This window comes from Aedes albopictus, chromosome 1 (genome assembly GCF_035046485.1).
Source record: "Aedes albopictus strain Foshan chromosome 1, AalbF5, whole genome shotgun sequence".
NCBI classification, from domain to species: Eukaryota; Metazoa; Arthropoda; class Insecta; order Diptera; family Culicidae; genus Aedes; species Aedes albopictus.
This window is the reverse complement of record NC_085136.1, coordinates 33,546,514-33,570,465: the sequence shown is the minus strand read 5'-3', so window position 1 is coordinate 33,570,465 and position 23,952 is coordinate 33,546,514. Positions and strand designations below refer to the sequence as shown.

General features: G+C 39.1%; 2 protein-coding genes across 4 annotated transcripts in view; one reads left to right on the top strand and one right to left on the bottom strand.

Moving 5' to 3' along the window:
• LOC109412976 (octopamine receptor Oamb-like) overlaps positions 1 to 23,952 on the bottom strand; it is an 841,374-nt gene that overhangs the window by 779,384 nt on the left and 38,038 nt on the right. The gene's annotated exons all lie outside the window — the stretch shown is intronic.
• On the top strand, positions 1,135 to 1,896 carry LOC134284113 (uncharacterized). Its single transcript, XM_062842434.1, has 2 exons — positions 1,135 to 1,637; positions 1,697 to 1,896. Exons 1-2 carry the CDS (start codon positions 1,330 to 1,332, stop codon positions 1,761 to 1,763), a joined length of 375 nt encoding a protein of 124 aa, XP_062698418.1. The 5' UTR covers positions 1,135 to 1,329; the 3' UTR covers positions 1,764 to 1,896.

The window sequence follows — 23,952 nt, the reverse complement described above, 5'->3', positions numbered from 1 at the left end:
TTCACCAGGGATTTCCCAAAAAACTTGCTAGGATTATTCAAGGCAATCTTTCCAGGAGCCTTGTAGAAGTACCTTCAATGCTTTCTCTCGGAAATACTATTTTTTTCCTGGGATTTCTCCAAATACTTTATATTGGATTTTTCCAAGGATCCCGCTTGACTTTCATCCAGGAACTCGTCCTGGGATTACATAAGCGATTCTTGCTGCTTCTAATGTTTCAGGAATGTATCTTAGGTCTCCTCCAGAAATTCTTACTGTGATACCTTCAGGAATCCCTCTAGGGATTTCTCATGGCATTCTTGCTAGTATTCTTCTAGGCAGTTTCCCTAGGATACTTTCAAAAATGCCTTTGATTTTTCCAGGCATTTTTTCAAAGACTCATCCAGGAATACCACTAGAGTTTTTTTTTTTCATGGATTACTCTAGAAATCCAGGAATTCATCTTGGCCTTCTTCAAGGAATTTCAGCTGAAGAAATCCTGATACAAATCTATAGAGGCATCCCTTAACAAATTTCGGGAATAGTAGAAATTTCCAGAGAAATCTTAGAAGGTATTACTAGTGAAATCTCTAGTGAAATCCTATAGGGTTGTACGGAAAAAACTTGCTGATTGACAAATTGGGAGATGATCTTTCAAAAAAAAAAAAGTGTTCTGGTGGGATTCGAATTCACGACTCCGTTTTCGCTAGACCGTAGTGTGGCCAATTCTTTGAGGATTGCTTCGGCATAGTTGTTTTTTTAATTTCATAGATATTTTCAATGGAATTTAGTCAGCAAATTCTTTGGATATTTTCTTATAATTGCAATGGCTATTCCTCTGAAATTATTTAAGCAATTTCTTCTTCAGTTATTTTGCAAATTTCTCAGGCAATTTTACCATGATTATTCCTGTAATTCTTTATGATTTAATTGTATTTATATTTATTGCTACCGAAAATTGCTGGATTGGAAATTCACAAATTCTCAACTAAGCTTGCTCAAAGAAAATCCTATGAAACTTGTAATGATTTTGTTTTCAGTTTATCTTTGATTCCGACACAGTGCGCTTAGCGCACACATTAAACTATTCATACCTCTGAATCAAGAGTTCTCGTCTAGTGTATGATAGGCAGTACCGGACTTCGGTACTTGCGAAACTATATAAACAGAGCCCAAATCGTAAACGGGACAGAAAGTATTTGTCGATCGGCTAACATCGACCAAGCCAGCAGCTCCAGCCAAGAGATCCATTTGGCTGTGTAGGATCGACAAGCCGTCGTTTCCATACCACTGGACGGCGTTCGTTGTAGGTAGCCAATTGCTAGCCTACCATCCAGCTTCATCGCTTCGATGGCTTCGCAGACGGAAAGCTGTCGACACTCGTGGTTCTACTGTCGACGAGTGAACATCTCCGAGCAGACCCGGATCGTGCAGTCGGCGCTATCGTCCACTCACCATCCTCCACCCACCCCTCGCCAACAACGGTCAAACAGATCAGGTTGGAGATCTGTGGTTTTAACTGCAATCAAACCTGGCAAGAGTTATATGAAATCTTTTTTCCCATCAAGTGGGGTGTCGGTGGTCTACGTAGTCGTCCTGTCGGACTGCTCAGGTCTTGGAGAGCCAGATAGTTTGCAGAGCACCAAACCAACCGATAAGTAAGTGATAAAAGAGTGTAAACCCTAGAAGCTTAGTGATGAGTGTTAATCATCTGCAGCACAAAGCGGTCGGTTGCGGGAGTATCGAGCAGTACTTCGTCCTGCCGGCGCCCTTCGAGGTCGTGAGTAGATGCATGCGAAGAATTGAAGAGTGTACACGAAAAAAAAAGCAATGTAGTATTGTTGATTGGCCAATCGTAGAGCAGAAGTAAATGTGACGAGAATTTTTGATTTCTAAATATAGTTTGCTTTTTCTTTAGATGTGATTTTGGTTGATTTTGTAGTATTTTCGATGATTTTAGCTTGTGATTTAAAGTGAACTGCGAACATATTTCGAGAGAACGGTGTGGACTCACGACGAGGCCGACGAGTTATCGGGCAAACCTTGATCTGAGACTTGGCAATCCTCGCACTGGGGATTGGCGCTTAAGCTAAGTTTTATGGCGAGATTTCGTTCGTGGTTCACTCAGTGATTGTGTCTTGTTTGATTTGTTTGGTCCACCGGAGAAAAACCGTTACAAACTCACGAAAAACTTCCTGACAAATTCCCAAAGAAATTGTTGGAAAAAACATCAAAATTACCTTGAAACTTTCTAAGTATTTGCCAAAAGAATTCATATAAGAATACCCAGCCTTTTTTAAAGAAATTGACCAAATCCAATCTCAAAATAAATTGCCGACATATAGTATATAAAAATTTCCACAAACATTCAAAAAAAAAATTTCAGAGAAATTCTCAAAAAATTTTCCGAAGACATCGAAGGAATTTCTGAAGAAAATTTAGAAAGAACTCCAAAAGTAATTTTCGTAGAACAAAAAACATTTTTTTTTTCAAATAAATTCCCGAAGAAAATTTCTAATTAATTTCCCAAATCAATTTCCAAAGGAATTACCGAAGAAGTTCCCAAAGTAATAATCGAAGCTTCCAAAATTTCCAAAGGAATTGCTGATGAAATTCCCAAATAAGTTTTCAATGCAAGTAATTTCGAAATTGCCGAAGGTATTCCGAAATCATCTACTGTAGGAATTCCTTACATAATTACTGAAGAAATCTAGAAGAATTTGTCGGAAGAATTTTCAATAAAATTATAGAAGCGATTTATGGAAAAATTTCCAATGAATCAGATAAGGAATACAGAATAACATAGATAATGAAAGTCTAAAAAAACGACGAAAATCCAAAAAAAGTAGAATGACTTGCCGAAAAATTTCCAGAAAAATTCCAGGAAAAGTAATTGCCGAATGGATTACCAAAGGCTTCACTAATGGAATTCTCAAAGGAATTTTTTGAAAAGAAATTTAGAGAATTTCAAAAAGCAAATTTCAATAGAATTGTTGACATTAACAAAACAACGCTTGAAAGACTACTAAAAAATTGGCGAAGGAACGCCCGAGAAAACATTTCAAAGGATTTGCCAATGAAATAAAAAGCTAAATAATCTCCTAATGGAATTGCCGCCGACGAAATTTTCAAAGGATGTGTGAAAGGTATTTAATATCAAATTCCCAACATACTACCGAAATAAATTCTTAAAGAAAGATCCAAAGATATTACTAAAGAAATTTGTCAAATCCAAAGGAATTACTGGGAGATTTCCAAAAAAGGTATTAATTGAAATAAATTACTAAACAATTCCCAAATGAATTACCGGGAATATTCCCTGATGAATTACCGAATGAATGTTTTGCCGAAAACATAAATTTCTTGTATTACACGTACAAACCAGGCTCGATTATCCGAAATATAATTTCCCTGTAAAAGTATTCTCATGTACACGTGGTAGTGTTCAACTAATAAAACAAAAACACTGTCGCCATTAATTTTGTGGTAAAACCAAAAATGCAAATATGTATCCTGATTTTGCAATTTTAAGTGGGGTAACGAAGGGTATTATCGGCAGGTTTGTTCTCTGCGTCAAGGGGTGTTTTTGTGGGCCAAATTGCCTGAAATGTGGGCACATTACTCAGCTTGGTTGCGAAGGATTTGAGGCCAACTTTGAGATCAACAGGTTTCAAAAAACCCCCCATGACGAATAGAACAAAACTGCCGAAAATACGTAAGTTCCCCTTTTCATAACTTTTACAATTGTTCTTGAAAACTATTTTAATAAGAGTTGTTATCATGTAATAAAACAAAGAGTATGTCACGATGAGTACAAGTTACACGCAAATTTGTTATGTTCAAAGCGCGATGATTGTTATGTTCAAAGTGAAAGTGTTAAAAGTAAAGTGGCAAGTAAAGTGTTAAATAAGTACAACGTATCGAATTTTCCAAAAAAAAAAACTATTCTCTAAAATATAGTGCGTTTAAATTTGTGGGCTCATTTTTTCCGCGACTGAGAAATTGAGGGTGGATCGGTATTTAACAAAAAAAACCCGAATTAATCCACCTAGCGGTGATGGTGCCTTTCTCGTGCTTTAAAATATCCTTTCGACAAAACTTAAGCGACATGTAGATGACATTGACATAAATACAAAATGAAAACTTCTTAATCTACTCAATATGGATACATTTTATAAAATGCTATAGCATGACATCCGATATTCAGACAATATAAGACAGTGGTTCCCAACCTTTTTGAGGTGGCGGCCCCCACCAAAACATCTGTGGCCCAATGAAATGTTTTAGGAAAAAAAATATGAATTAAATGAACGAAACTGACTTTTTTTTTTGGATACTGTGACGTAGCCAGAAATTTACTGTGAGGGATTTTCGATGTTCAATATCTAATACGTTTTTTTATTCGACACTCATATTTCGTAAACAATAATGTCATGTACACTGTGGTGCATAATTGATCGGACAAACGCCGATTTTCATACAAAATGGCCAAGTTTGAGATGCTGTAACTATGGTTTGCTTTGATGGATTGAGCTCAATTTTAGACACGGAACTACAAATATGCTGAGTTTTGTGTATAAAAAGTATAAAATGTTTTCGTTCACAGGTCTGGGCGTGGCCTGGCGTTGAAAAAATTGCAAAAGTGATCGGACAGCGGTACCCCTTTGATTTACACGCGTGCCGCTGTCCGATCACTTGTGCAATTTTTTCAACGCCTTGCCACGCCCAGACCTGTGAACGAAAACATTTTATACTTTGTATACACAAAATTCAGCATATTTGTAGTTCCGTGTCAAAAATTGAGCTCAATCCATCAAAGCAAACCATAGTTACAGCATCTCAAACTTGGCCATTTTGTATGAAAATCGGCGTTTGTCCGATCAATTATGCACCACAGTGTACGTTCAATTTGAGTCATAGCTGAAAAATAGCGGCGCAGCATCGTTGATGGATGACAATCAATGTTGTTCAATTTTTACGTTTATTTGTCTGTGAAGCTATTTTAAACGGATTTAACACTAATCAGTTGTGCGTAAGTATCAAAATATTCAATTTTTTTGATTAGCCATCAATATTTTGTGAAATTGAACAATTTTGTTTGATTTTTAATGTTTATTAGATCAATGTCACCCCCTAGAAGGGGTTAAATTGGGCCAATTTTAATTAGGCTACAACATCGTCAAAATACATTTTAGAGCATTTATATCTACACTAGTTTTGAGTTATACCTAAATGAACGAGTATACGAAATTTAATGTTAATTTAGAGCTAAAATATTGTTGTAACGACTTATAAAAGGAAGGACTATGCAATTTAGGGCCAATGACACCCCCACTGACGGTACCACATCCATGAGTTAGGTTAAAATTTACATTTTACTACCCGGATCCGGTTCTGGGTAACTACCGGTTGTACCAAATATGGTCTGACACTATTTTCTTGTTACCTGTTCATCGGGTTACCAAAAACGCTGCAAAATGATGTGTCGCATGCATGGTATGACAATTCCGGCGGGACACTCGGAACCGGTTTTGGAACACTACCAGTTGTTTCTAATGTGATCTAAGGCTACTTTCTTGCTAACCGTTCATCAGGTTATCGCAAAAGCTACGATTTGATGTGTCACATGCCTCTATTTGGATCACTTTTACATATGGCCACTTCCGGCCACTCAAAACCGATTCCGAAATATTTGCTGGCCGTTCATTAGGTAATCGAAAAAGCCGCTCTTTGATGTGACCCATGTATGGGTTTGGTTCACTTTAAGATTTGACCATTTCGGCAGGATACTTGGATCCGGTTCCGGAACATTACCGGTTCAGATATGGTCTGAGACGATTTTCCTGCTAATTGTTCATCAGGTTATCGAAAATGTCGTGGTTTGATGTGTCGCATGCATGAGTTTGAATCACTTTTATATTTGGCCTCTTCCGGCGGGATACTCAGAACCGGTTCCGGAACCCTACCGGTTCAGATATGGTCTGAAACTATTTTCCTGCTTACCGCTCATCAGATTTTCTAAAATTCCGTGGTTCGATGTGTCGTATGCACGGTTCTCTTTTATATTTGGCCTCTTCCGGCGGGGCACCCAGAACCAGTTCCGGAACACTATCGGTTCAGATATGGTCTGAGATTATTTTCCTGCTTACCGCTCATCAGATTATTGAAAATGGCGAAAATGTGTCGCATGCATGCGTTTGATTCGCTTGTATATTTGGCCACTTCCGGCGGGACTCTAGCGGTTCAGATATGGTCTGAGACTATTAAGGGGCTGTCCATAAACCACGCGGTCATGAGGGGGGGGGGGGTGGGGGTTCGGCCAATGCCCATTTTGTATGGACGAATAAAAAAATTTGTATGGACTAATGACCACGGAGGGGGGGGGGGGGGGTTGAGATGTCCCAAAAAAATGACCACGTGGTTTATGGACAGCCCCTAACCTACTAAACGTTCATCAGGTTATCGAAAATGTCGTGGTTTGATGTGTCGCATGCATGAGTTTGGTTCATTTTTATATTTGGCCACTTCCGACGGGACACCCAGAACCGGTTCCGGAACACTACCGGTTCAGATATGGTCTGAAACTGTTTTGCTGCTTACCGCTCATCAGATTATCGAGAATGCCGTGGTTTGATGTGTCGCATGCATGGGTTTGTTTCACTTTTATATTTGGCCACTTCCGGCGGGATGTCCGGAACCGGTTCCGGAACATACGGGGTGAGGTATGGTCTGAGACAATTTTCCTGCTTACCGGTCATCAGATTACCGAAAACTCCGTGTTTTGATGTGTCGCATGCATGGGTTTGTTCCACTTTTATATTTGGCCACTTCCGGCGGGACACCCAGAACCGGTTCCGGAACATTACCGGTTCAGATATGGTCTGAGACTATTTTCCTGCTTACCGCTCATCATATTATTGAAAATGCCGTGTTTGATGTGTCGCATGCATGGGTTTGTTTCACTTTTTTATCTGGCCACTTCCGGCGGAATGTCCGGAACCGGTTCCGGAACATTACCGGTTCAGATACGATCAGAGCCAATTTTCCTGCTTACCGCTCATCAGGTTATCGAAAATGCCGCGGTTTGATGTGTCGCATGCATGTGTATTTTTCACTTTTATATTTGGCCACTTCCGGCGGGATGTCCGGAACCGGTTCCGGAACATTACCGGTTCGGAAATGGTCAGAGACAATTTTCCTGCTTACCGCTCATCAGGTTATCGAAAATGCCGTGGTTTGATGTGTCGCATGCATGGGTTTGTTGCATTTTCATATCTGGCCGCTTACTGGGGTACCGTTCCGGAACACCTAAATGGCCATATCTCCGGAACGGCTAGACCGATCCGAACCATTTTCAATTGGAAACAATGGGACCAGATTCCCCGTCGAATGAACCGTCGGTCATTAAAATCGGTTGAGGTTCACTGCCAAAAAGTGATGTGAGTTTTTTTGTCCACACACACACACACACACACACATACACACACACACACATACACACACACAGACATCACCTCAATTCGTCGAGCTGAGTTGATTGGTATATGTGACTTGACCCTCCGGGCCTTCTATCAAAAAGTCATTTTTGGAGTGAACATATAGCCTTTCCGGTACACTTAGTGTACGAGAAAGGCAAAAAACAATCTGGAAGCCACCGAAACTGGCACCCCCTAGGCACCCCCTAGGAAAAAATCCTAGATACGCCAATGTGCAACGTAACTCAATATAGCGGAAATGACTACTGTAAAAAGGGTAGATCTGAAGTTCTGCTCCTCGGAGTAGTTTGGTTGATCTAGAACATCACAAATGAATTTCGGAATGCTTCGTTCAATTTCAAAGAGGGCATAGGTAGATGTTGGATAAGTTGGCGCTAGAGTTTACAGCAAATATAACTACTGCAACAGATGTAGATGTTAAGCAATAGTTAATTAAGCAACGCTATATACTCTGCCTAGCGGATATAGTTACTGTTACGAGTATAGATCTGAGGTTCTAAACTCCAGGTTAGTTTGGATGATCTGAATTATCTTTAAAATATCAATGAGCGGCTTACGAGTTTTCTAAAGATTTACGGATTACAGCAGATTATGCAATGTTACAGATTGTTGCTAAAACAATCAAAATTTCTTCTGTAGGTTTGAAGAGCTGAATTTCAGAACAGTTTCATTCTAACATTTTCTAACATATTCTAACATATTCTAAGATATGAAATACTGTTCCACAGTCGTTAGGAAGTACATAATACTATGAATGTAAACCATGTCCAACATCAGTTATTAACACTAGTGGTTTATCAATTCTTTTGTTTTTCCAAACTTCTTGGTGTTCGTGATGTTCTAGGATATTAGTGATGTCGAAAACGCAATGACTGCTATTGCATTAAGTTTACCGAAGACAGAGATCACTTTTATCGAGGGGATGATTTCAACCCTTGAGGGCCATAAGGGCCATATATGACCTCAACTAAAAAATGGCTGTTTTCAGTTGGGGTCATATAAGGCCTCAAAGGGTTAACCTGTACTGAAGCTCCTTGAAAGCCCCTGAAATCCACTAAAATGCCTTGTAACCCCTATGAAACATCTCCAAAAACCTCGCTGATGAGAACTCCGTAGACTTCCCTGAACCTGTTGAAGTCCCCTGAAACCCCATACCTCTGAAATCTCTCGAAAAGCCTTGAAACTCCCTGAGAATCCCGTTGACTTTCCTTAAACTCTACAGGAGTCCCCTGAAACCATCTGAAGCTCCCTCAACCTCCTGAAATCCACGAAAATGCCTGGAAACGCCATGAAACCCATGATTACAAAAATCTAGCGATATGGCGACCGTGACAGAAGTGAAACTCTGAAGAATGGATACAGTGGTACAAATTCGTTAAACTCACGCAATAAACTAACTGCAAGAGTAACGAAGAATTCTTTCCTACTCGTTTTATTTTTATCAGGGAATAATATCTAACTTTTGGGGAAAAATTCGTTTAAACGCACTTTTTTAGTTTTTTTTTTTCATATTTGTTATTGGCAAATTATTTCACAATTTTTTATATCAATATACATTTCAACAAGTACTATTATTAGTGACTAGTTTATCTGTGGACGCAGTAGCGCCCGTGGCAAGTTTTTTTTTTTCAATATAAACGGTTTATGTGTTATTCACGGTTGTAGATTTTAAATAAGAAAAGCATTATATTCTTCTACGTTTTGAATAGAGTTTTTTTTTTGGTGAATTCAATGCAGCTTACATTTACATCAGAATACTTCGTTGAAGTCACCGGACAGACAAACAGGGCAATCTGTGTTATTTCCAGCAACTGCTGCATTCGGTTGTCTAAGAGTGACAGATTCTTTTCTGAATTAAAAAAAATCATAATTTTTAGCGTCTGTTGTCTGTATGTTTTTTTTTTTAATAAAATGCTGTGTCTGGTTGTCTATGGTTGTCACTGGTTTTGTTTTCTGCATCTGACAGTAAAAAAGCATTCAAGTGTCAAATATTTAAAAAAACATTAAATATTCAACGTCTGTTGTCTGTGATTTTTTCCATCAAATGCTGTGTCTGGTTGTCTATGGTTGTACTGGTTTTGTTTTCTGCATCTGACAGTAAAAAAGCATTAAAGTGTCAAATTAAAAAAAAAATCAAAAATTTCAACGTCTGTTGTCTGTAATTTTTTCTATCAAATGCTGTGTCTGGTTGTCTATGGTTGTCCTTGTTTTTGTTTTCTGCATCTGATAAATAGTAAAAAATAATTGAAGCGTCAAATTAAAAAAAATCAAAATTTCCAACGTCTGTTGTCTGTGATTTTTTCATCAAATTCTGTGTCTGGTTGTCTATGGTTGTCACTGGTTTTGTTTTCTGCATCTGACAATAAAAAAGCATTTAAGTGTCAAATTAAAAAAAAATCATAAATTTCAACGTCTGTTGTCTGTGATTTTTTCATCAAATACTGTGTCTGGTTGTCTATGGTTGTCACTGGTTTTGTTTTCTGCATCTGACAGTAAAAAAGCATTAAAGTGTCAAATTAAAAAAAAATCAAAAATTTCAACGTCTGTTGTCTGTGATTTTTTCTATCAAATGCTGTGTCTGGTTGTCTATGGTTGTCACTGGTTTTGTTTTCTGCATCTGATAAATAGTAAAAAATAATTGAAGCGTCAAATTTAAAAAAAAAATCAAAATTTCCAACGTCTGTTGTCTGTGATTTTTTCATCAAATTCTGTGTCTGGTTGTCTATGGTTGTCACTGGTGTTGTTCTCTGCATCTGATACTCAAAAAGAATTGAAAAGTCAAATATTTTATTTTTTTATGAAAATTTCTCCGCGTGCTGCATCTGGTTGGCTAGTCACCGGACAGACAAACAGGGCTATTATATATATGATGATGATGATACTTAGACTATCCCCACCAGTGCGTAGTAAGTCGGTGAGTAGTAGAGGTGTGCTAATCGGTTTCATTTCTGCTACCCACCCGTTTTCGCATCGTGCGTTCACATCATCGTTGCTAAAATACCACCTCATCTCCCCACCGGTGGTTGGTAATAGTACTTCATATCGTAAACAAAATACAGAGAAGCAAATATATGGCAACATCATTTTTTGTTCCTCATATTATCGTATACGATTGTACAAAAGCTCTAGAATGTTGGTAATTATTTCCTCAAGTGTTTCGTTAAAATTCTTAAATCCCTGAAGAAATTCCTTGAGGAATCTCTGATGGAATTTCTGGAGGGACCCTTGAAGGAATCCATGATAGAACTCCTTCAAGGAACTCACTGATGAATCCCTGAAAGAACTTCTGAAGTAATTCCTGAATGCATTTCTGACGATATCTCTGAAGGAATTCCCGGAGCAATCCGGGAAGTCATTCACGGAGTAATTCCGGAAGGAATTCCCGAGGACATTCCTGGAGGAATTCCCGAGGACATTCCTGGAGGAATTCCCGAGGACATTCCTGGAGGAATTCCCGAGGACATTCCTGGAGGAATTCCCGAGGACATTCCTGGAGGAATTCCCGAGGACATTCCTGGAGGAATTCCCGAGGACATTCCTGGAGGAATTCCCGAGGACATTCCTGGAGGAATTCCCGAGGACATTCCTGGAGGAATTCCCGAGGACATTCCTGGAGGAATTCCCGAGGACATTCCTGGAGGAATTCCCGAGGACATTCCTGGAGGAATTCCCGAGGACATTCCTGGAGGAATTCCCGAGGACATTCCTGGAGGAATTCCCGAGGACATTCCTGGAGGAATTCCCGAGGACATTCCTGGAGGAATTCCCGAGGACATTCCTGGAGGAATTCCCGAGGACATTCCTGGAGGAATTCCCGAGGACATTCCTGGAGGAATTCCCGAGGACATTCCTGGAGGAATTCCCGAGGACATTCCTGGAGGAATTCCCGAGGACATTCCTGGAGGAATTCCCGAGGACATTCCTGGAGGAATTCCCGAGGACATTCCTGGAGGAATTCCCGAGGACATTCCTGGAGGAATTCCCGAGGACATTCCTGGAGGAATTCCCGAGGACATTCCTGGAGGAATTCCCGAGGACATTCCTGGAGGAATTCCCGAGGACATTCCTGGAGGAATTTCCGAGGACATTCCTGGAGGAATTCCCGAGGACATTCCTGGAGGAATTCCCGAGGACATTCCTGGAGGAATTCCCGAGGACATTCCTGGAGGAATTCCCGAGGACATTCCTGGAGGAATTCCCGAGGACATTCCTGGAGGAATTCCCGAGGACATTCCTGGAGGAATTCCCGAGGACATTCCTGGAGGAATTCCCGAGGACATTCCTGGAGGAATTCCCGAGGACATTCCTGGAGGAATTCCCGAGGAATTCCTGGAGGAATTCCCGAGGAATTCCTGGAGGAATTCCCGAGGAATTCCTGGAGGAATTCCCGAGGAATTCCTGGAGGAATTCCCGAGGAATTCCTGGAGGAATTCCCGAGGACATTCCTGGAGGAATTCCCGAGGACATTCCTGGAGGAATTCCCGAGGACATTCCTGGAGGAATTCCCGAGGACATTCCTGGAGGAATTCCCGAGGACATTCCTGGAGGAATTCCCGAGGACATTCCTGGAGGAATTCCCGAGGACATTCCTGGAGGAATCCCCGAGGACATTCCTGGAGGAATCCCCAAGGACATTCCTGGAGGAATTTCCGATGAATCCCTGGAGAGCTTCACGGACGTTTCAGGAGCGTTTCAGGGAGTCTCAGGGCGATACTGCTGTATGCAATGGTCAATCCTAAACATCATTTTTACGTTCTCATTTCAGGTTCTTGAAAAATAATGTGGCCCGTCACTACAGATTTTGTAGTGCTCCATGAAACCTGTAATCTAGAAATCTACTAAAGGCTTCCAGTAGGGTGGGAGATGCACAAAATTGCCAACGAATATCTAGAATCTAAATTACGCCCAGGGTTGTAAAGTGAGGGGGCGTTATTTGAGATATGCTGCGTAAATTGCATTTGGCACAAATAAAGTGGGTATAATAGTTATTTATGTGACGAGTTGCAAAAAGTTGATTTTTTCAGCACGAGTCGTACATTTATCCAACGAGGCTTGCCGAGTTGGATCAGTACTAAGAGTGCTGAAAAAATCGGGTTTTGCAACGAGTGGCATACAAAATTTTATGCAATGGTTTTTTCATTATGCAACTATTTTTCATTATGCAACTCATTTCAGTTGCATAATGAACCAGTTCGGAAAAAAGACCATTATGAAACCGAAATCAGTTAAATAAAATATAAATTACGATACTGAATTGCATAAATGATTTTTTTTGCCGGGGCCTGTGGCGCAGTGGCTGCACGTTCGCTTCATAAGCGGATGGTCAGGGGGTTCGATCCCAGCCCCGGCACTTCGTCAGTTACTCTTCCCCCCGAGAGCAGCTAGCCCTTGACCCTCTTCTGAGCTCTCATAGCTCAAACGGACCCGGATAATTGGATATCGGCGAACGGCAACCTGTAATGGACGACCCCCAATCGGACTGGAAAAGGAACAACAGCCATACATCATTTCATCATCGTGCTCCTCATTCTACCAAGGACAGGGTAGAAAAGTGAAAGCAGCACAAAGGCAAACCAGTTCGATATAGTAGAATAAGAATATAATAGAATACATTTAGGCGCTGTACAAAGTGTAAGTGCAGCCGCCAATTGGAATCGCTCACGTAGTGCCCTAGTGGACAAAAGAGCTGTAAAATAGGTTAAGTGGTTAAGAATTTAAAAAAAAATGGGTTTTAGTGGAGTTCGATCGAACTCGTTCTGGTACTATACGAGTATGTTGATCGTATTTGAGCATCCTAAATATTTCCTAAACCCCGTCAAGATACCGTTCGAACTACAAAACATTATTCAAGAATAAGTATTTACTCATTTTTACATGTTTTCATTGGTTTTCGTGTATCGTTTGTTTCGATTTTGCAAAAGCAATCTCAGTATGCGGTGAGTACTATGTTGTTTGAATGAATCTATATAAACACTTTGCGCTATCTGGCAAGCTGATTTAGGTTATTTTGATTTTGCATAATTGTTAAAATTTTAAAATAATCATTTTCCACTTATTTTTGTGTATGAAAAACAATACAAATTTGGGTTTCAAATCAGATTGAAATACAGATTTAAGAACGAAACTTTCTCATCAGCCAATTTTAAAAATAATGTTTGCCCTCTTTTTTCGAACGAGAGCTGTTCGTGGAAAAAAAAATCTATTGTTATTTAATCCTTTAGCAAATATTGCATTGAAAATATTGTATTTTTTTACCTTTTCAGTTTTTATTTTTATTTTTTTTTTTATTTTTAATCAACTTAATCTTCAATAATTCAAATGAGCATTAGTTTTGTTCGTCACTGACACTAAATGATTAAAAAAACTGGCGCATATTTTTGTATTATTGATGAAAAATGTCACGCTTGAATCCTAGAGCGACAATGACCACTGAAAATAATGAGAATTTGAATTATTGAGAATTAAACTGATTTAAAAAAAAATATAAAAAAATGTCAAATAAAATTTGACGGTTAAATCTGATGACGGAATGATCTATTCCCACAACTATATTAACCGTGTCAGACTCTATGCGATAGTGTTGGCAGCGTGCTCGTCCAACGCAAACGATGGAGACGAATTTTACGGCTTTCCCAGGAGACCTATAAACTTTGCGGGAGAAAGAGACGTAATGTAAACACCGTCAAGGGTAGAGGCCGGTGGCACGGACAGTCGGTCCGTGAAACTCCAGCTCAAGGCATCGTCAGAGGCGCAAAGTTTGCCCTATAGGAGCTTATTTCAAAACCGAAGGCAATCAATTTACCCCTGTACCTAGAGCTCTGTGTGAAGAGGGATGATGCCGATGATGATAAGTTTGGTAACCATCACCATCATCATCATCGGTTTGATGGAGAAGAGTTTGCCTGCACGCGTCAGAAGGACGGACAGAACTTTGGTCATTTTGGGACCGTAACACGAAGTGGGTAAGTTTTGGAATATTCATGGCCATGCATGTCGATCGCATTAATTGATTAGTTTCCGGCCGGGAGTGGATTGCTCGTTTTATGCGGAAAAGATGAAAGTACGGTCCTGGAGGAGGTGATGCGTAACGGTTTTGGGTAAGATGGTTGAATCTGGAAGTTTGCTGGGAGTTTTGTGGATAATGTGTTTGGAATTAGCTCAAATCGGTTCAGGAGGTTATTCAAGATGTATAATTTTTACTCGAAGTTTTTCTCTTTTGCTGAACGCTAGAAAAGTTTGGAAAGATAAGGTTGGAAAAAGGGACGAGATAATCAAACTGAATAGAGAAAAGTGTTATCTTTTTTTCCTCTCTTTTCGGGACATAACCACTGCGACCAATATTTGATTAAGTGATACCTTAATAATATTTGCAATATGGCGACCGTGACACAAATGAAATTGTGAACAATGCTAGATTGTAACTATTTAGGCAATCAAATAGATTGACTTTAATGAAAAGAAGAAAGCGGTTAAGAAACTAAGAAATCAATCGCGGTTTCCTTCAGAAAATTTAACAATTCGAACAAAGAGCACGTTATATGGCGACCGTGACACAAGCGTAATTCTGATGAATTTTGTATTAACAGAACTGAAATGAAACTGAACTGAAACTGAACTGAAACTGAACTGAAACTGAACTAAAACTGAACTGAAACTGAACTGAAACTGAACTGAAACTGAACTGAAACTGAACTGAAACTGAACTGAAACTGAACTGAAACTGAACTGAAACTGAACTGAAACTGAACTGAAACTGAACTGAAACTGAACTGAAACTGAACTGAAACTGAACTGAAACTGAACTGAAACTGAACTGAAACTGAACTGAAACTGAACTGAAACTGAACTGAAACTGAACTGAAACTGAACTGAAACTGAACTGAAACTGAACTGAAACTGAACTGAAACTGAACTGAAACTGAACTGAAACTGAACTGAAACTGAACTGAAACTGAACTGAAACTGAACTGAAACTGAACTGAAACTGAACTGAAACTGAACTGAAACTGAACTGAAACTGAACTGAAACTGAACTGAAACTGAACTGAAACTGAACTGAAACTGAACTGAAACTGAACTGAAACTGAACTGAAACTGAACTGAAACTGAACTGAAACTGAACTGAAACTGAACTGAAACTGAACTGAAACTGAACTGAAACTGAACTGAAACAGAACTGAAACAGAACTGAAACAGAACTGAAACTGAACTGAAACTGAACTGAAACTGAACTGAAACTGAACTGAAACTGAACTGAAACTGAACTGAAACTGAACTGAAACTGAACTGAAACTGAACTGAAACTGAACTGAAACTGAACTGAAACTGAACTGAAACTGAACTGAAACTGAACTGAAACTGAACTGAAACTGAACTGAAACTGAACTGAAACAGAACTAAAACAGAACTGAAACAGAACTGAAACAGAACTGAAACTGAACTGAAACTGAACTGAAACTGAACTGAAACTGAACTGAAACTGAACTGAAACTGAACTGAAACTGAACTGAAACTGAACTGAAACTGAACTGAAACTGAACTGAAACAGAACTGAAACTGAACTGAAACTGAACTGAAACTGAACCGAAACTGAACTGAAACTGAACTGAAACTGAACTGAAACTGAACTGAAACTGAACTGAAACTGAACTGAAACTGAACTGAAACTGAACTGAAACTGAACTGAAACTGAACTGAAACTGAACTGAAACTGAACTGAAACTGAACTGAAACTGAAACTGAACTGAAACTGAAACTGAACTGAAACTGAACTGAAACTGAACTGAAACTGAACTGAAACTGAACTGAAACTGAACTGAAACTGAACTGAAACTGAACTGAAACTGAACTGAAACTGAACTGAAACTGAACTGAAACTGAACTGAAACTGAAACTGAACTGAAACTGAAACTGAACTGAAACTGAACTGAAACTGAACTGAAACTGAACTGAAACTGAACTGAAACTGAACTGAAACTGAACTGAAACTGAACTGAAACTGAACTGAAACTGAACTGAAACTGAACTGAAACTGAACTGAAACTGAACTGAAACTGAACTGAAACTCAACTGAAACTGAAACTGAACTGAAACTGAACTGAAACTAAACTGAAACTGAACTGAAACTGAACTGAAACTGAACTGAAACTGAACTGAAACTCAACTGAAACTGAACTGAAACTGAACTGAAACTAAACTGAAACTAAACTGAAACTGAACTGAAACTGAACTGAAACTGAACTGAAACTGAACTGAAACTGAACTGAAACTGAAACTGAACTGAAAGTGAAACTAAACTGATACTAAAACCTTAGGAAAACCACGAGAAAATATACATTCTCGCAACTTTAATACAGCTTTAAAATGACTACATTCACAAGGAAACGGTCAACCAACAACATTGTCGAAGGCGACAGCAAGTACGGCAAGCACAGAAGCGGAAAGGATTTCCGTTCACACCCATCCATCGTTAACGTTGTTGTCGTCGCATGGTGGGGGTGTCAAGTCAACTCTGAAGGAAGAGAAACGGGTCTACGGTTCTACTCTCTCATGTACGTATATGAAGCTTAATTGAGTTTCACAAACGAGCCCGACAGCGGGAAACACAAAAACAATAACAACCACCACCACTGACTGCCGCCGCCGCCATTAGCCGTATTTGGACCATTTAAGGCTCAAGCATCCGTCATCATTTTTCGGAAAATAAAAAGCAGTTTTCTCGCTGCAAATCAAAACAAGGATCATGAAAATATATTCACTGCATTATGTTCCTCATGTGGAGTACAGTGAATATATTTTCATAGCAAACATTTTTGTGTTGAACGAAAAAACTGCTTTCAAATGTTTGATGATGACGATGATTTCAATGACGAAAAGTTCAACGTTAACTAAAATAGGTGGATACGTCGCTTTTGAGCGGAGTCCCTCATCACATGTGTAACAACAACAACAACAACGACGGGGAGACAGATTATTCAATTAGTTGGGAAGATTTAAATGGCTGTTTGAAAATGTGATTAAAAGGGTACGCATCTTCACCGGAATAACGTCAGTTTGTCAGTCCAAGTTAAGGAGGAGTTCAGGAGCCATCGTAGTAGGTTAAGGGTTGAGAGCTACTCCGAGGACGGCCGAAGAAGGTCGGAGTGATTAGCATGTAGCAGGCGGTGCAAAGTTCCGAAAAACTTTCACGCACCTACCACTGGCACTGAGTAGGTGGTGTGTGGGACCAATTTGACAGCTCTGTTCGGGCATGGGCGTCGGACGTCCTGCCCAAGGTGCGTTTCCCCGTCCGTCACCACCCAATGCGAGTTAATAAATGCGTTCATCTAGATCTAAGAGAGCTATGGAGGGAGAGACTAATGTTCTATAACGATGACACCGTGTCAGAAAGTTTCCGAGCGCGTCGTCCTATGATTAATGATGTTTGTTTGTTAAGTTTCCTCTTTTGTGGGGAACATGGGGGAGCAGAGCTGCAGGAGTAGTTTAGTTTGATTTTGGGTTTTCCACCCCAACCCTGCGGGTGTGGCCTTAGGAAAAAGTCCGAAAGTAAACTTGGCTTGGCTTGGGTTGGGTTGGTTTCGAATGCGGTCCGATGACGGTTCGATAGAGTCCGTGTAGGGTTGTTAGATCTATTATAGCTCAATTTATCATTATTAGTGGTCGTTGATGGTGGATTAAGGTGCGGAAGGTATGGCAAGAGTGTGAACAGTAGCGTTTGATCTGTAGGTGCCACGCATTAGGTAATAGGGTAGGACGGGGCAAGATGGCCACTCGGGGCAAGATGAGCACCCCTCTGTTTTACTACTTTTATGATGAATTTTGCCCAAACAAGTTCATAATCCGTTAGAATAATGTTTATCCTGTTTGTAAACCTGATATAAGGTACTTCATAATGAACAAATTAAAAAATATCGTCAAATTAGTCAATAGCATGGATTTTTAGCATTTTTTTATAAGAAATCATCAGAATAAAATAAGGTTTTTTATGTCAGAATCAAATTTTTACCATAATTACTAGCTTACTGCAAAGCATTTTAATTTATATTAGAAAATATTTTCCAAAAAGAAACATTAAAATTTATTCAATTTTAGTTATTTACCTATAGTGGGGCAAGATGAGCACCCCTGAGGGGAATATAGAAAATATTTTGAAATTATTGGAATCCGCTCAATAGTGCCGAACATAGGTTTCCGTATCCTCTGCAACTATTTGGTTGCGTAAATTCCTAAAAATAAGCAACTTAATAATCGTTTATTGTTTTTCGGGTCATTTTGTATAAAGTATTTTAAAACCGCATTTTTTTTTCAATAATCGAAAAAATTGATAATTTTAGAACGTGATGCTATAGCTATAAACAAGGTTCACTATATCTATCACTGTATGGCCAATTTATTGTGAAAATATTGGGATTTTAATGAAGTGCTCTTCTTGCCCCGTAGGGGTGGTCGTTTTGCCCCGTAGCATGTTCGAACTGACCATAAAACATCTTTTTTGTTTAGTCAAATAAATCATCCTTATTGTGAATTTTGAACCCTCCCATGTTTATGGGTGATAGAAAACATGGTATAGAAAAGAACTATTGAGAGGTACTTTGAAAAATTGTGTAAACTTTCAATAAGCTCAACGTGATCCTTAGGGTGCTCATCTTGCCCCGCCCTACCCTAACTATTGTGCAGTGATTTATGGTCTACCGATCGACAAATGTGGTCGACGTAAATATATCTTATTCAGTCGAAGGCCAAATGTCAAAATCCTTGCCGTCATACAGGGGATAGACAAAACGATCGGGACATGCAAAATTTTCACTTTTCAAAAAATGTTCAACTAGCTGTAACTTTTCAAAAAGTGCATCATATATTTTAAAATTTTCACTGTAAGTTTATTAACTAGTTGTGTATCAGTGGTCCAAATTTGGAAAAGATCGGGTTATTCTCCATGAAGTTATAAAGATTCTTGAAGATGGTATAATCATCCGATAGCCAACTTTGAGCTGTTATATCTCCGGATTCAATGAACCGAATGCAATGAAATTTTGACCATTTATGACTTATGAACTTACAGCGAAAATTTGAGAATATTTGATGCACTTTTCGAAAAGTTGCAGCTAGTTGAACATTTTTGGAAAAGTGAAAATTTTGTCTGTTCCGATCATTTTGTCTATCCTCTGTATCTATATATATAAAAATGAGTTTGAAGTTCCTTTGAGGCAACAAAACTCACGAACGGGTATACCAATGAGCATGACTCTTGCACGGTTCGATTCGTATTCGTGATGGCTGTGTTTATATGCATAAAAAGTTACGAAAATCAACTTAAATGAAGAGAAAATGTGAAACTACCGAAATTTGCAGGAATTGGGAATAAAATCAACACGATCGCAACAAAACCGATCTAGAGTGCCGTGCTGCAATGAACCCAACAGTTGTCAAACCACCACAACCAAAAATGGCAACACAACGTTTGCCGGGACAGCTAGTATATTATACAAAATATAAAATATGTTATAGATAATTAGTTTATCTAAGAATCATGCGAATGTAAAATATCAAGAAGACAAATAATTTAAATTATATACGAACATAGGGAATCGCGCTACTTGGGCGGTGGCTTCTATATTCGTCTGTTTTCCACTATAACTCAGTCAAATTTGAACCAATTGACACAATTTTTGGAATGCGGTGAGATAGGTATAGTATCTACCCGTGTACAACATTTCAAGTCAATTGGTTCAAAATTGACTGAGTTATAGTGGAAAACAGACGAATATAGAAGCCACCGCCCAAGTGGCGCGATACCCTATGCAGGTATTCACTCACAGCAAAAGAATCTTCCGAATCTAGCCGCGGTCACAACACTGTTTACTATTAGCGTCGTACAGCTCACGCAAGGAGGAATGGTCCGAATCCAGCCGCACCTACACACATTGTTCCACATATGTGATTGTTCTCTTTTTGCACCGAACAATACACTTCAGGAACCTTTCGAATCTAGCCGTGCAAACGCTTATTCACTGAATCAAAATTCAACCATGACGCAACAATAACGACAATGTTGCAACCTGCATTTGTTGCGACAACCCACAATGTTGGAAATTGTTCCGGTTCAGTTCTCAAAACATATTTTGATTTTTTTTTTGTGTAACTTCTGAGAATTTTTCCATAGCGTTCCTTTTTGGATCACCCTAATGAGAAAAGCGAATTCTCAAAGCAGGCAAGTAACTTTTGCAACAGCTTGAAACTAATTTTTTGATTCAATATTATGCAGAAAATAGACAAATTTGTACATTAATTATTGTTCTTTTACGCTATTTCTACTATCTACTCACATTTAATAGTTTTCTATAATTATCCTGCTTTTCCTACAGGTATGGCGGCTCACACTCTGGTCAAATGGGCTTTCGTGTATTTCCAACTGTTTGAACGGAACACTCTTATTTTAAAATCTTTTGTTTATCTACATTGCCCTTACCTGAAAATGTGTTTCCAACCACGAAGACACTATTTCATTTCGCAAGAAAAACACTACGATTTCTACGTTCGCTTATCACCCAGCTAATTACAAAATTCTAGGAGCTCAATTTCAATTACAACACTTTGCTACAAATGCTATCACCATTTTGTAATTTTTCTTCCTTCTGGTGTTTACGTTTTTATTTACCTTTTTCTCACTCTCTCGCCCAACATAAGGCTATCTGACGTTTGATCACCTTTCTCTGCTTCGCTCCCGAGGAGGATAGGTTTGTTTTCATACGGAAACGTTTCCCTATGAAAATATCAAACAAAAAATTGCTATCCTCTGTGACTGCTTGAGAGAGAAGGGTGATGAACGCTAGATTGCCTTATACTCAATGACAGCTGCTTTACTCATGGTTGATCCATCACCGGGGTGGTCTCGTCTGGTGTGGAACGCATGTTGCGGTTGCGCTGTCGAAAGGTGGTCCGGGGCTGTGCCAACACATAGGTATAAAGTTTGTCAGAAAAATTCCTAAAGAAATGCTGAGAATTTCTTCGGATAGGCAGTGAAATGATTTCTTGAAAGATCTTATCGATCCAATCGATGTTAATGTCCTATCTATTATAATTCATCGTTCGTCAGAAATTCGCCTGTGTCACGGTCGCCATATTGCTTACTCTTGGTACTAATAAGAGAAATCTATTGATGAAACTCAAACAGGTTACCGAAGTTATTTTCTAGGTATCACATCGTCCCTCTTTTTCAGCTACGCAAATTAACGCAATTGCTGAAATAAGGTATTAATTCAACGTATTTCAGAATTTCACTTGTGTCATGTTCGCCATCTTCCTAGAATTCCTCCAGTAATTCCTCCAGGTATTTCTCCAGGAATTTCTTCACAGGTTTTACCAGGATTTCCTCCAGGGATTGCTCAAGGAAATGCTTCTTGGGTGCTCTCCAATATAATATAACGAAAAATTCGACAATTTTAGAATCCCTCCCTCCAACACACAACAATTTCTGTGTGGGAAATTTTTAACCCTCTAATACCCAATCCCGCCTTTAGACGGGGTATAGTTTGAGCATTTTTGTAATTTTTGTTTCGTGGAAAATCATTTTTTTTATATTTTTGGCTGATATTTAGGACTGTTCTGTATGTCTCAAAATGGTTTTTGGTGTATTTTAAAGCGTATTTACATTTTTAAAAATCATTGAAAAATTGATGTTTTAGTCACCTTTTAGAAGTCATTGTTTATTTTGTATTGAATCGCTACAATTAACATGTTTTATTTTTTTTTCCCAAAATCATTCTATCCTTGTTTAATAGTTTAATGGAATCGAATACACTCTAAAATTATTTTCCTTAAAATTACACGGAAAATAAAATTTTCTGTGAAAAAAATTTGAAATAATAATATTTCAACAATAATCATAAAATCTCAAAATGTTTTCATCTCAAAAAATCCGTTACCCAAACTGGCTTCCAGGAAAAATAAAAAAGTGTGGGGATGTTCAAAAATAAAAATTAGAAAAATCAAAAACTGAAATTCACGAAATTAAAAAGAATCATCTTCCAAAACATGTTTAAATCGATTTTAGATGACGAAAAATGATATTTAGATCAAAATCAAAATCTAGGGTATTAGAGGGTTAAATATTATATGAAGCGTAACAAAACGTTATACCTCCTGCCTCTCCCTTACCTATAAGAATATACCCCAGTGGTTCCTCCAGGAATTCCATTCGTCCTAGGGATTTCTAGAGGAATTCCTTAAGAAGTTCATCCAGAAAATCCTCCAGAAAACTAATCAGGGATTCCTCCAGGAAATCCTGCAGGAATTCATCCAGAAAATTCTCCAGAAAATCATGCAGAGATTTCCCCGAGATGTTCTGCAGGAATACCTCTAGGAGAACCGGCAGGGACTTTTCCAGGAATTCCTCCAGGGTTTCCTTCAGGAATTCCTTTAAGTGGTCCTTCATGAATTTCTTCATGGGTTCCCCCATGGACTCCACCAGGAATTCCTTTAGGGATTTCTCCAGCAATTTCTCCAGACTTTTTTCCAGGCCTTCCTTCAGGGATTCCTCCATGGATTCTTCCTAAAATGTCTGTAAAGATTCCTCTAGGAGTTCCTCCAAACTTTTCTCTAGGAAGCATACCAGGATTTTTTTTTTCAGGAAACCCCTCCAGGGAATCTTCTAAGGGATCCTTCAGGGAATCACGATATACACATGCAAAACGATCATTTGTGTTTCCTCAATTATTAACTGTGATAGGGTTCATAGAACACTCAGTGGAGAAGCAAGCTTCGTCCCAGTGAGGGCGGTACGCCAAGAATAACAACAAGAAGAAAGATTCTTCAGGACGGAGGTTACTCCAGACGATCATCTAGGAACTTCTCTGAAACTCGTCCACAAATTTCTGCGAGATTACTTCAGAAATTCCTCTGAGATTCCACCAACGGTTCCTTCAGGGGTTCATCCAGGTGTTCCTCCAGGTGTTTTGTCCCACGGTTCCATCCAGAGGTTCATCTTGGGATTCATTCAGGATTCCAGGGATCAGGGGCGTCAGGGATTCATTCAGAAATTTCTCCTGGAATACCTCTAATGATTCCTCCAGCGGTGCCTCCAGATCGAGCTCCAGATATTGCTCCAGGTATTCATCCAGGGTTTGCTACAGAAAATCCTCCAGGTAATTGTCTAAGAAATCATCCAGAATGTTATCTAAGTATTCCGCCAGGAGTCCCTCTGGAAGAAATTCACAGCGAGAGTGAAAGACACCTCATTTGTCGACTTTGAAGCTCTTCGTAATCTGCTGGCCTGGAACCCCGACCCTTCGAACAACTAGCTCGGCATTTGACAGCCCATTCCGACCTTTCCAACCATTCCGAGGTTTTCACATCGAGCGTCAATTGCACAGCTTCTTCCTCAAAGTCAAGACTGTTAGGCCTTGATCTCTGGACTGGACTGTAGAAGAATTTGGATCTGGTGAAACATCTCGCTGGTGTCACCACGATTTGTCGTTGC